The sequence below is a fragment of the Mustelus asterias genome, chromosome 2, assembly GCF_964213995.1.
Source record: "Mustelus asterias chromosome 2, sMusAst1.hap1.1, whole genome shotgun sequence".
Lineage (NCBI taxonomy): Eukaryota > Metazoa > Chordata > Chondrichthyes > Carcharhiniformes > Triakidae > Mustelus > Mustelus asterias.
The window spans coordinates 70,021,246-70,035,633 of record NC_135802.1 but is presented as its reverse complement, the minus strand read 5'-3'; the positions used below and the strand labels follow the sequence as shown (position 1 = coordinate 70,035,633).

Below are 14,388 nucleotides of genomic sequence, written 5' to 3'. Positions count from 1 at the left end.
TGGAGAACAAATAACACTATAGGCATCTCTGACACCATCACGCTGGCGGGGTGGGGCCTGATAAAGAGGCAACTGCAGCTAAAGGGCATCCCGATCTGTGTTGTTAAAAAATAACACATACGCGGAGCCCCCCACCCCCTCCCCCACCCTCGCATGCCCTGGGGCAGCCCCCTCCACAGATAAGAAGAGCCACCCCTGCCCAAACCAGCACCAGGCAACCCCACTCAAAGATATGGAAGCCCCTCCCCCCCTCCCAAACAAGCATCAGGGCTTTCTCCCACCTCCCCCAACCCGACAGACAAATAATGGAACCCCCCCACGAGCGCCAGAGCAACCCTGCAATGGAGCTCCACAGAGGGCCTGTCACTTAGCAATGCCCAGGCATAGTCATCTCCCCCCTGTGTCTGGGGTGGGGGGGCTATACTTGCCTGTGCTGGTTCCACTCGACCGCTTCACATTTTTAAAAAGCAGTTGTAAACCGCAGTGATGTGACATTACGTCTGCGAGGGGGAATTCTATACTTGGGGGAACATATGGCAAGATAGCTCAATAAACAAATTTAAATTTATTAAAATGTATTTAAGTGACGAAAACTTTACGTTACTGCTGAGGAGGCGGTGAAAATCGGGAAGCGAGAATCTTGTTTTCTGTTTTCTCGCAAGATTTGCACCCATGTTGCCGTTTGCACTCACGGCTAACACAAGTGCAAAACCACCCCCTTGATATTTGATTGCTCAAGTATAGAACTAACTGAGTTAGTTGGCACAGTGGTTAGCACAGCTGTCTCACAGCACCAGGAACCCGGGTACAATTCCAGCCTCGGGTGAATGTCTGTGCGGAGTCTGCACATTCTCCCCACATCTCCATGGGTTTCCTCTGGGTGCTCCGGTTTCCTCCCACAGTCCAAAGATGTGCAGGTTAGGTTGATTGGCCATGGTAAATTGCTCCTTAGTGTCAGGGAGACTAGCAGGGTAAATACATGGGATTAAAGGGATACGGCCTGGGTGGGATTGTGCTTGGTGCAGACACGATGGGCCGAATGGCCTCCTTCTGCTCTGTAGGGATTCAATGACTCTGGTATAAACAGTATGTTGCTTCACGTTTACTATTCCCTACTTTTCTTTGTTCCGGCCTCTCCAAATCAAAGGAATCATTTAATCAATAATAGAAGATGAAAATTTGTGCCTGAATTCTTGTGGTAAAGCTCCTGTGTCGAGAGCAAATTCATAAAATTTTTCCACAAAATGAGAGTGGTTTCCATAGACAGTTTTCAGATTTCCTCACCAGGTTCTTCCCCGCATGTCTTTGGAGTGGCTACATGGTTTTAAATGAAGTGAAATAGCAAACTAAATTAAACAGCAAATCAAAAGGAAAATCTGAATTTATATTTAAAATCAAACAAAAGTTCAAAGTTGGAGGAATTTGTCGGATTCTGTCTACACCAACGCAGCTATCTAAAACAATTGTATTCCCGGGCTATTTCACCATATCCTTTAATATTTAATTGTGTTTATATCATTCCGTTTTAAATATTGTAAGTGACTCAGCTTCAATAGACAGGCGATAATTTAACCTACTATTCCAAAACTTCTTAGCATGAAAAGTTTCTTCTAAACTCTCCTTGAATCTCATTTTTGCCGACTCATAGATCAGTAGAAAGAATCTTTAATTATCCATCCTTTATTATTCTTTGGTTACAGCAGTCAGTACAGAATATATTGTATCTGGTGGCATATTTTGGGAATGAATGAACTTTGCCAATTGGTTTGGACTGTGGATGATCGATGCTACTAATTCCAGGTAGCTGCAATGGTAATAATGTTCATTGCCAATCTGCAGTACTAATACTGCTTTGCATTGTACTTGCATGTTGTAAATGAACCCGCTGAATCACCCTGATAGGGATAGGCATCATGCCATTGCATTTATGGGTTTTTTTATATTGTTTGTTATAGAAAGAACATTCCAGAGAGTCTAAAATTAAAGCAGTCATTATATAATCACACCAACTTGAATGATTAACACACAACAAATGTTGGTTGTGGTATTGTGTAAGCCCTCTCCAAATTTTAAATGCTTGCATTAGATTTTCCATCGTCATTTCTGGGGATAGGCTATGAACCAAACTTCACAATAGGCCCACTGATTCTTGCAGCTGCCATGGCTACACTTCCTCACAGCATTCTCCTAGTTTCCCATTTCCATCACATCTACTCAAACGATGCAACTTTCTACATGAGCACTTCTGATATATTTTCTGTTTTTCCTCAACCAAGGAGCACCCCCTACCCTCCATGGTTGATGGGGACCATCAAACATGTCTGTTCTACTTCACACACCGTTTTGCTCTTGTCCTTCCCCTCACTTCTAAAATCATCAAAGGATTCCTCTTCTCTTCTCCTTGTCTTCTCCTTCCACCCCAGCAGCCTCTGTATTCAATGGATTGTTCACCACCATTTCTATCACCTCCAGTGTGATGCCATCATCTCCCCGTTCAGTCTGGAGGAATCTTTTATCTGCAACACCCTGATTCACCCCAATACTCCCTCCCATTACTCGGGACACCTTTCCATCCAAACACAACAGATGCACAGCTGTCCTTTTACCTCCTCCATTTTCACTATCCAAGATGCTTCTTTCAATTCAGTTTCTATGCTCACTGCTTACGATGTGGTCTCCTCTACATTGCAGAGACCAAATGCAGACTGGCTGACTTCGTTGTGGAACATGCCCATTCAGTTGACAAGTCTTGTCCCTAGTTTCCTGTCGCCTGTTATTTTAATTAACCTCCTTGCTCTCATGCTGATTTTGCTCTCTTTGAAGCTCAAAGTAAGCTCGAGAAACAGCACTTCACCTTTCAGCCAGGCAGTTTACCACCTTCTAGACTCAGAATTGAGTACATCAGTTTAAGATATTGGGCAGGGTCCTCTGGTCTCCCCACTGTGTCTTTCTTGCAACGGGGGGTGGTGTGCTATTTGGCTGCAGCGGGATCTTCTAGTTGGCACAGTGGTTAGCACTGCTGCCTCACAGCGCCAGTGACCCAGGTTCGATTCCCCACTTGCGTCACTCTGTGCGGAGTCTGCATGGGGTTCCTCCGGGTGCTCTGGTTTGCTCCCACAGTCCAAAGATGCACGGATTAGGTTGATTGGCCATGCCAAAACTGACTGTTAGTGTCAGGGGAATTAGCAGTGTAAATACGTGGGGTTACAGGGGAGGGCCTTGGTAGGATTGTTGTCGGTGCAGGCTCGATGGGCTGAATGGCCTCCTTCTGCACTGTAGGGATTCTAAGGTCCTGCCGCTGTGAATGGGATTTCCCATTGACTCCATCCCATGCTGCCAGGAAACGTGCAGCATCGGCAGAATCAGAAGATCCCACCATAGAACATAGAACAGTACAGCACAGAACAGGCCCTTCGGCCCACGATGTTGTGCCGAGCTTTATCTGAAACCAAGATCAAGCTATCCCACTCCCTATCATCCTGGTGTGCTCCATGTGCCTATCCAATAACCGCTTAAATGTTCCTAAAGTGTCTGACTCCACTGTCACTGCAGGCAGTCCATTCCACACCCCAACCACTCTCTGCGTAAAGAACCTACCTCTGATATCCTTCCTATATCTCCCACCACGAACCCTATAGTTATGCCCCCTTGTAATAGCTCCATCCACCCGAGGAAATAGTCTTTGAACATTCACTCTATCTATCCCCTTCATCATTTTATAAACCTCTATTAAGTCTCCCCTCAGCCTCCTCCGCTCTAGAGAGAACAGCCCTAGCTCCCTCAACCTTTCCTCATAAGACCTACCCTCCAAACCAGGCAGCATCCTGGTAAATCTCCTTTGCACTCTTTCCAAGGCTTCCACATCCTTCTTATAGTGAGGTGACCAGAACTGCACACAATATTCCAAATGTGGTCTCACCAAGGTCCTGTACAGTTGCAGCATAACCCCACGGCTCTTAAACTCCAACCCCCTGTGAATAAAAGCTAACACACTATAGGCCTTCTTCACAGCTCTATCCACTTGAGTGGCAACCTTTAGAGATCTGTGGATATGGAGCCCAAGATCTCTCTGTTCCTCCACAGTCTTCAGAACCCTACCTTTGACCCTGTAATCCACATTTAAATTAGTCCTACCAAAATGAATCACCTCACATTTATCAGGGTTAAACTCCATTTGCCATTTTTCAGCCCAGCTTTGCATCCTATCTATGTCTCTTTGCAGCCTACAACAGCCCTCCACCTCATCCACTACTCCACCAACCTTGGTGTCATCAGCAAATTTACTGATCCACCCTTCAGCCCCCTCCTCTAAGTCATTAATAAAAATCACAAAGAGCAGAGGACCAAGCACTGATCCCTGCGGCACTCCGCTCGCAACCTGCCTCCAATCTGAAAATTTTCCATCCACCACCACCCTCTGTCTTCGATCAGACAGCCAGTTACCTATCCAATCGTTGTAAGTTCTGGCACCATTTTGTTTGGCTTCTCTTTTTTTGTCGTCAGTTTGTTTCTCTCTATAGTCCAAAGATGTGCGGGTTAGGTTGATTGGCCAGGTTAAAAATTGCCCCTTCGAGTCCTGGGATGTGTCGGTTAGAGGGATTAGCGGGTAAAATATGTGGGGGTAGGGCCTGGGTGGGATTGGGGTCGGTGCAGACTTGATGGGCCGAATGGCCTCCTTCTGCACTGTAGGGTTTCTATGATTTCTATGATTTCTATTTCCTTCTTTCAAACAGAAGCTGTTCAGGATCCAGCCATCCACTCACATCCAGATACATCTTTTGTTTCTTTATTTGTCCCATTCCACTCCCTTGGGCCTTGCACCGTGCATTTTTTTGTCATTTAATCTGTCCTTTGCATCGTATCACTGACCGTTCCATTAGTTCTTACCAACCTACCCCTTTCAATTGCTTAAAACCTATTACATTTTTAATGTTCCTATGTTCTAACTTTTCCCCGTTTTGATCAAAAGTCACAGACCTGAGCTGTTAATTATTTTTTTTCTCTCCCCAGATGCTGCCAGCCTTGCTGAGTGTTTCCAGCATTTTCTGTTTTTAGAATCATAGAATCCCACAGTGCAGAAGGAGGCCGTTTGGCCCATTGAGTCTGCACCGACCACAATCCCACACAGGCCCCACTCCCGCAACCCCACCTATTTACCCTGCTAATCGCCCTGACACTACGGTCAATTTAGCATGGCCAATCAACCTAACCCACACATCTTTGGACTGTGGGACGAAACCGGAGCACCCAGAGGAAACCCATGCAGACACAGGGAGAATGTGCAAACTCCATATTTTATTAGTGCTTTCAAAACTATGGCTTAACGTATGGATTTATCAGGCTGTATTTTCACTACCAAGGTAGGTAGCTCGAATTAGGAAACTTCCTGACTTGGCAGATTCCTCCATGAGGGAGGTGCCCTGTGAATCCCAATTGTTCCTGGGTGGGGGAGTTTCATTTCCAGTACAATGTTCCCAAGAGCAGATTGGAGGCTGCCACAGGGGTGGTTGAGGTCTGAGGTGGTTGGGTTGAAAAGCCTGCCTGGGTTCTCTGTACGTAACCCCATGTTTTTTACACTTCAACTTTGTCGAAGTTGTTTTCTTACACTTTGCTCCTCTAGCCCTCAATGCTGGCTCGCTTGCTCGCTCACTCACATTCCATCCCCCAGGCACAGTCAATGCCATCTCATGCTCTCTACCCAACCTCACTGACACGTCATACCATCCATGCTGACTCATATTCCATACCCACCTCAATGGCCACTCATGATCTCCATACCACTTCAATGCTGATTATCTAGTATACAATTTGTACAGAATCAATGTACCTTATAATAATAACTATGGGTGATTTTTTTTTTTGTAAGCAGTTTCACACATAGCATTGTTACTATAGCATTCATTGGTTGTGTACATTGTGTATACTGGGTGAATTGGCATGCAAGTGCCATGAGTTGGCAGGCAAAGTAGGAAGAGGTATGAAGGAAAGGATTGGTGGGCGAGGGGGTGGCGGGGGTGGGGGGGGGAGGGGGGGGGGGCGCTAAATGGGACATGGGTAAGATCTCTTGATCTTACCTTTCAAAGGTTCCTCAATCCAAACTACAATACACAAATCCTCTGAGGGGCCCATGAATCCTGGAGAAGCTGGCCCAATTCCACAAACATTGTATGTGGTTAGGAGATGCCTAGCCCCTCAGTGGAACAGGCTTACGTTGGAATTGCAGGATGCAGGTGGGTTACTCACGCACTTATCCCATGTTATTGAAAATTGGGGGTACCGGGAATGAATGCGGAATTCTACAATCAGGCCCTGCCTTGTTATTTTCACATTGTTTCATAGTCCTTATGACTTTGTGAAAATCAGGTCCATCGTCTCTGCCTTTTTTCTTTGGTAATCAGTGTAATGTATAACGCCAAAACCCTTTGCCCCTTTTATGGATTTTTAAAAACCTGCAATCCTCTAACTGGTTTCTGTCAACTTTCCACAGCAACATCTACACCTGTTTTCAGATGATTTCATCTCGGGACATGTAGCTCTTTAGATCTACAAATCTGCACCTGATCTAGAAAACTAGGATCTTTATTAAAAGAAAAGCGATTAAAAAGTGGCTTAAGAGTGTTGATTTTGAATGCACACTGTAAAAACATCCCTCGTATATTGTAACACTACCAAACCCGTGAAGAGAGCTCTCATCACTTTTCCCATTTTCCTTAGTAGTGCCACAAAATTGAAAAATGTGCAAATGCTGCTATTACTTTGATGCAGGCAACATTCAAACCAGGAAATCCCCTGCTCCACCACCTTCTCTAGGGCAATTGGGAATGGGCAACAAGTGCTAGCCAAGCCAGCAATGACCACATCCCAGACAATAATAAATAAGAGAAAGATCTCCAGCTTGGAAGGAACCACATAAAAGTTCATGCCCACGTACATCTTCTTAGCCACTGACAATGCTGTCCTTTTCTTGCTCTGAGGCTGTAATTGTGGCTGTAGATTTCAGTAAGGACCTTCCTCAAGACATCTAACACACTGTTTCCCACAGATAGAAGAATTACTCCCTGAGAACTCTGGCAGGTGTGGTCTCCGGCTGAAAGTCTTTCCCTCAGCCTTTTCCTCCCTCATTCAGCAACTTTGCCTACTTTGTGTTGCCTCTGCTTATTCTTTCTGTCATGCTGTCGTTCAACAGGGAAGAAGGTTAACAGTATTCACCTTTGGGAACAAGTTGTTTGTGTGGAATCCTTAAAGTCAGGACAATGTCCTTAATTATGCGGCACACCACTCCTGGTAGATTTCAATAACCTCAGAAGCCACTAAACACTTCCACAAATATAGCAAAAACCCAATAGAAAACAATCCGCAACTAACCTGAAAGTAACATCTGAATAGAATTGGTTTGGGATCCTTCTTGCTGCTGAATGCTTGTTCCATTATGCGAGGTTAAGGGAAGATGTTAGTTGGACCATCGAGTTACAGGATGGCAGTGGTAGGATCTAATCAGTGTGATCAGTTGATGAATGTTATAATCTGCCTACTCTGCATACTCCAGGTTGAAACTCCCTGCTCATGCATGAGTACCCTCACCGAAATGATGTTTGGTGCAGCTTACAGGTGAAATCTGACGAAAAAGCACCGAAAGCTTGTGATTTCAAATAAACCTGTTGGACTATAACCTGATATGATGTGACCTCTCATCTTGTCCACCCGAGTCCGTCACCGGCATCTTCATATTATGACCAGAATTTTGCACATTTCTTAGTGGGTTATGAGCGTTGTTGGCAAGGTGCACCATGGATGCCATTCTCAAGCCAAAATGGTGTTCATGGCCTGTAAAAACAATTTTCTAAGAAGCCAAAACTATGTGACTTTAAAGTGTTTAACTGCTGGCAATTCATGGTGATTAATTTTCTATTTAGGGAACAGCCAGTGAAAGTACACTGGTGGCACTTCTTGCTGCAAAAAAGAAGATGATTGTACAAATTCAAGCTAAATGTCCTGATCTTGAAGAATTCACTATCATGTCCAAGCTGGTGGCTTATACATCAGAGCAGGTGAGTGTTCCTCTGTTCTTCTCTTTGAACATCATGTTACTATCAAACCAACCAAAAGATATTCTTTCCTTTATTCATGGGATGTGGGCGTCGCTGGTTGGGCCAGCATTTACTGCTCATTCCTGAGGGCAATTAAGAGTCAACCACATTATATTTTTAATTTTATAATGGACGAGAAATGTTGGATGTGAATAGGGAACTGAACTGAAATAGAACTGAATGTGCCATTGTTTTGCACTTAATAGAATTGGATTTCAGGAGATCAACAACTTAGCACATTTTTTAGTTGCATCAATTTAGCAAATTATTAGACTGTAGATGTCAGCCTGGATATTGTGCAAAGGTTTTGCCACAAACATAGTGCAATTCCCATTTAGTTGAGGAAAAAATGGCAACAACTATATATTGAATCACAACCTCAAAGTGGGGCGGAGGGTGTGAGATTGGAGTAAGTACTTGGACTGTCTGCCCCCACCCTTGTGTGTTGACAGTAGTTTGAAGGCATTTCTGGAATATTTCTAGACTAACTTAGGAACCCCACTCAATAGTCTTTAATTGGCTCATTCCCTATCTCTACTGAGAGATCGTACGATATAGGAGCAGGAGTAGGCCATCCAGGCCCTTGAGCTTATTCCACCATTGAATAAGATCATGGCTGACCTGATCATGGTCTTAACTCTTCTTTTCTGCCTGCCTGCCTGCCCCTCCATAACCCTTGTGTTCCTTTCAGATCAAAAATTTGTCTCGCTCAGCCTTGAACATATTTAGTGACGCAGCCTCCACTGCTCTCTGTGGAAGAGCATTCCAAAGATTAATGACCTTCTGACAGAAGAAATCCCTCTTCATTTCCACCTGATTTTCAAACTATGCTCCCCAGGTCAAGATTCCCCCATGAATGGAAACATCCTTTTAGCATCCACCCCAAGTCCGCTCAGGATCTTATATGGCCTGAATGTTCTGTCTGTTGGGAGCGTGCACTCGACTGGCCCGGATGTGGGTGCAAAACACGTTTCCAGTCGTGGTCTGCCCTGGAATGTGATCCCGCGCTGGCTGGCCAATTAAGGGGCAGCCTGTGTAACACGCATGCTGGAAAAGCGTCACCACTGCTGTGGGGGACAGGAAGAGGATGGGCACCAGGCATGAGGAGGGTGTGGGCCAGCGCTTCTAATGGGCCCCCTCAGCGGGACAGCCACTGTGGAGATGCAGACCTGTTTTTAAAAAGAAATACATTATAGAAAAGCTATGCAGAGCGTCCAAGCAGTACATTCAAACACAAAGCTTAGTCCCAGACATCATTTTAATTTTATTTCAGCCCAGACAGTTCACTTCTGCCCTGGATCCAGGTTGCTACTGAAACATAAAGGCCACCTGGCCAGTCGACCGGCCTGCCAACTGTAAAAGCAGCCAGGCCACATAAAATTCCACCTAATTGACCTCTGAATGGGCTAAATCACCTGTGTCGTAATGGCACCGTGTTTTGGTTGGCGGGCACACACGAGAGTCTAAAGTGGACCCGCTGACCGAAATAGTGGGTGGGATTTTCTGGCCACGGGCTCCCTGGAAGCAGAGGGTGTGAACAACGGGGAACCACGTTGACAGCAGTGGAACTGGAAAATCCCACCACCGTCAATGGCGGGCCACTTTCGCTGCTGGAAAACACACTGCAGAGGGGGGCAGAAAATCCTGCTCATTGTGCGAGTGTGTGATGACATTGAGACATGCACCCAATTCTTGCCGGTGTTTCAGTAAGATCGCCTCTCATTCTTCCAAACTCCAGCGAGTAGGGGCCCAACCTCCGGTCCCGAGCCTCCATGTAAGCTGCCATTCACCTGCTTCCCTTCCTTAAACTGCAAAGCCCAACAAGATAAACTGCTGATCTCAATCACAATTGCACAAAGCTTACTGAGGCACATCACCTTTAAACAAATGTGAACTGGGTGCAACGAGATTCTCATACCCCGATGGGCTAACGTTGAAGGTAGATTGAAGGCAATTTTTTAAAAAAGCTTTACACTAATGAGTATTCATGGAATGCAAATATATTAGAAGTGGGATCCCTCCACAGGCTGGTGTGCCATGTCATAAACATGCCACTGACATGATTTCTGTATCTCAATCTGCCATCAGGAAATTAACATTTTGGCTCCCACCGAATTCATTTTCCCGCCATACTACATTTCCCACTCTTGCAAACTCCATGAAAATCTCCCCACCCTTTGTGTTTTTGTTCTGTTCACTCTCTCATCCTGACCATTCTCCCTGAACTAGCCCCAATCTCTGTTCCCTAAATCCAAGGGACACAGGCTTTAAAGTATATGGTGGACAACTGGTTTTGCCATCCACTACTAGATCTGACCGGACCATTTAAAATACTATCCAGTCCCATTGTCGACTGCTAAAACTGCTCACTATTCCATGTTCATCATGGAATGCAAACATAACCCTGTCTTGTATTCTTAAACACGTCTCCTCTGTTTCATCCACCCTCTTCTACAAAAGTAAGTATAAGGAGCTCACGAACTTCATTCACTAAGATTGAGACAATTTGATCAGTTGCCTGTGTTTTGTGTCTCCTTTCCACTAGCCCACCTGCCTAAACATTCTTGATGCTGCCCCCTGCCCTAGTCCTGAATTCACATCTTTCTCTAGCTTCTCTCCTATCTCCCTTCATGCCCCTTCTGAACTCAACTTGTCCAAACCTATCTCCAATAAATCAGCAGGGCCAGATGATTGTATCCCAGGCTGTAAACAGAAAGCAGGTAGGAAATAATAGATGCTCTGAGGATCAATTTCCAATGCTCACTCTATAGGTGAGATCCCAGAGGATTGGAGATCTGTGAACATTGCAACATTATTTTTTAAAATTGCAAAGGACAGGTTGGAAAATTATAGAACGGTCAGTCTGACTTCGGTCATGAGTTGACATCTCCAGAGAGAGGTTAAACTACAACTTAGAAAAAGACACGGATTGATCAGGGATAACGAGCATGGTTTTGTTAAGGTAAGATTGCGTCTTCAATCATGTCAATTAATTTTTTTGAGGATGTAACAAGGAGAATCAATGAGGCTCGTGCAGTGGATGTTGTCTATATGGATTTTAGTAGGGCATTTAACAAGGTCCCGCATGGCAGACTGGTCAAAAAAATTTACAGATGACACAAAAATTGGCTGTGGAGTTGATAGTGAAGCGGATAGCTGCTGTCCCCAGAATTTATCAATGGTTTGGTTGAGCGGGCAGAAAAGTGGCAAATGAAATTCCATCCAGGGAAATGTGAGATAATGCACTTGGGGAGGGAAAACAAAGCAACAGAGTGCTCACTAAATGGGAGGATATTGAGAGGGGTTGAGGAAGTGAGAAACCTTGTACTGCACGTTCACGGGTCACTGATGATATCAGAAAGAGTGGATAAGGTGGTAAAGAAAGAATAAGAAATGCCTTCCTTTATTGGATGAGGTATTGATACAAAAGCATGGATGTATTTCTGGAACTATATGAAGTGCCACAACTAGAATTTTGTGTATAGTTCTGGTCACCACATTGCAGGAAGGACAAAATTGTTTTGCTCGCTCGCACGCTCTGTCGCTCACGCGAAGAGAGAGACGATACAGAGGAGATTTACAAGAATGTTGCCAGGGATTGAAAATTGCAGCTATGCAGAAAGATTAAGGGTTGCTTTCCTTGGGAGGAGACTAAGGGGGGTGGGGGGGTGACCTAATTGAAGTGTACAAAATTATGAGGGGCCTGGACAGGGTAGACAGGAAAGTTCTGTTTCCTATAGCTGAGAAATCAATTACCAGGGGTATAGATTTAAGGTGATTTGGTAGAAGGATTAGAAATGACAAGGGGAAAAATATTTTCACCCAGAGGTGGTGGCCATTTGTAATTCACTGCTTGAATTGATGGTTGAGGCTGAAATGCTCAACTCATTCAGAAGGTACTTGGATCTGCACCTGAAGTGCTGTAACCTGCAAGGCTACAGATTAGGTGCTGGAAAGCAGAATTAAAATAATCGGCTAGTTTCTTCTTGTTTTCTTTGGCTGGCACAGATATGATGGGCTGAATGGCCTTTTTGTGCTGTAACTTTTTATTGGTTCTATGGTCCTGTTCCCTTGAACTTATTTCAACTTAGTAGTCAATCTATCATAAAAATAAAACCAACTTCCATTCATTAGCTGGTTTTGGAGCTTCTGAAATTCAGCCAATGATTCATAATGGGGTCAGTCCATGGGAAATGTCAACAATTATATCTATTGAAACTGTAGGAATAGATGGTTACGTGAGTTTTTTGCTAAGCTACACCAGATCGCCTGTCAATCAATATACTCCAGCAACAGGTAGCTGTTATTTTCACTCTGACAACTGCAGCCTTTTTCTTTCTTTTGTTTTCAAAGTCTGGGCATTTCAATAACTTCTGTTAATGACACTTGAACAGATCTGCCATTCGCAAGCATTTACCCCCTCCTCCATAAATTTGTGACTCTCACACTCTGGGCAGAACTTTCCTGTCCCGCCTGCCACAGGAATCGTAGCGGGTGAGACAGGGACCGTGCAAAGGTCTGTTGACCTCGGGTGGGATTTTCCAGTCTTGAGGCGAGCCTGACTGTAAAATCCCACCCTATGGGTTAAGGCTTCTGAACAGTGAATATAGGGTTTGTTTCAACTGAACACCAATTTCAAGTGGCCTTTGCTGAGTTTGGGTTTTGCTCCCATATCGTTCACCTCCGTGCTTTTCCCTCTGCCTGTAAAAATGAGATCTGCCAGCGATAGGAGCAGGATTTCCTCACCGGACTCCCATTCACCATTATTAAAGGCCTCCAGAATTGGCCAGACTCCACACACATCCAGCTGCAATATCTCTTTGTGACTCAGTGTGATACATTGTTTATAATGCATCTCCGAGATGCCTTGGGAAGTTTTATTACAATAAATGTGCCATATAAACCCAAGTTCTTGTTTGTAGTTCACCTATATTCTAATGAAAACATACATACTGACTCCAGAAGCTATTAGATAAGAAAGATAATCTCTGTCATTAGCCTGGCCTGTCCTCCTTTATTGTTTACCATTCTTTAACCTCTGTATTTCTCCATTGTGTTTTCCTCTCTTTCCATGTAGGATTTTCTTCTATCCTTTCAGTTATTTTTATTATTTATATTCATCTTTCACTTTTCTTTCACATACTACTACTTCGCATTTTCTTCCTGATGGATATACAAGTGCCTGTTATCTATACACATTCATAGTTTAGGACTGTCAGCAGCTTGAGAAGGGTCTCATTATCTAACCCAAATACTGAAAAGATCTTTTATTCATTTGGCAGCAGCCTTGGTTATTTTATAGACTCATAATAGCCAGTGTTCATTGTATAGGCAGATAGATATATTTACAATACGCATCACAAAAGTAACAGATACTTAGCATGATTGATGTGATTTTTTTTAGACTAGCGATGTAAACACCTGGTGCTTTGAAATGAAATATAACAAGTGAGGCAGATGTTTCCAGAATGCTGGGTTTAATCAAAGAAGACTTGTCAAGTTCCTGCCACCCTCCGCTGCAGTGTACAAAGGTCAGGAAAAAGGAATTTCCACAGGTTTCCTGGGGGTAGTGCCTAGCTCCAACTGGCATAGGACAGGCCTGACCACCACGTAAATGAAAGCAAAATACTGAGGATGCTGGAAATATGAAATAAATACAGGGAGTGCTGGAAAACTCAGCAGGTCTGGCAGCATCTGTGGAGAGAGGAACAGAGTTAATGTTTTGAGTCGAGTAAGAAGAAATCATGTTTGACTCATAGAATCATATTATCCTACAATGCAGAAGGAGGCCATTCGGCCCATCGAGTCTGCACCGACCACAATCCCACCTAGCCCCTATCCCGTAGCCCCACATATTTACCCTAGCTAGTCTCCCTGACACAAAGGGGCAATTTAACATGGCGAATCAACCTAACCCGCACATCTTTGGACTCTGGGAAGAAACTGGAGTACCTGGAGGAAACCCACACAGACACCGGGAGAATGTGCAAACTCTGCACAGTGATCCAAGCTGGGAATCGAACCCAGGTCCCTGGCGCTGTGAGACAGCAGTGCTAACCACTGTGCCACAATGCTGTCCCAATGACTCAAAACATTGGGCTGAACTTTCCCCAAAAAAGGGCACGAACTTGCCGACTCACTGCGCTGGATGATCAGCATGGCCAGCCAGGAAGATAGTGTGAGAGGCCAAATGTCCTCTACCTCTAAAGCTGACTGAGAATGCACAGAGGATCTGGGACAGGCCAAAGAATTTCAGGGAAGCCACCTCCAAGAGTTTTGTCCTACCCCAGGATCTTGGACA

The 14,388-nt window shown here is 44.6% G+C and overlaps 1 protein-coding gene across 7 annotated transcripts in view; it reads left to right on the top strand.

Moving 5' to 3' along the window:
- The window catches only part of ddc (dopa decarboxylase), a 79,955-nt gene that overhangs the window by 12,173 nt on the left and 53,394 nt on the right, over positions 1-14,388 (top strand). For all 7 annotated transcript variants that reach the window (XR_013500321.1, XR_013500323.1, XR_013500320.1 and 4 more), the window contains exon 5: positions 7,914-8,048. Coding sequence is in view for 3 of the 7 variants with exons in the window: in XM_078236893.1 (XP_078093019.1) it covers positions 7,914-8,048 (135 nt within the window). In the remaining 4 variants the exon portion in view is untranslated. The remainder of the gene's footprint in view (positions 1-7,913; positions 8,049-14,388) is intronic.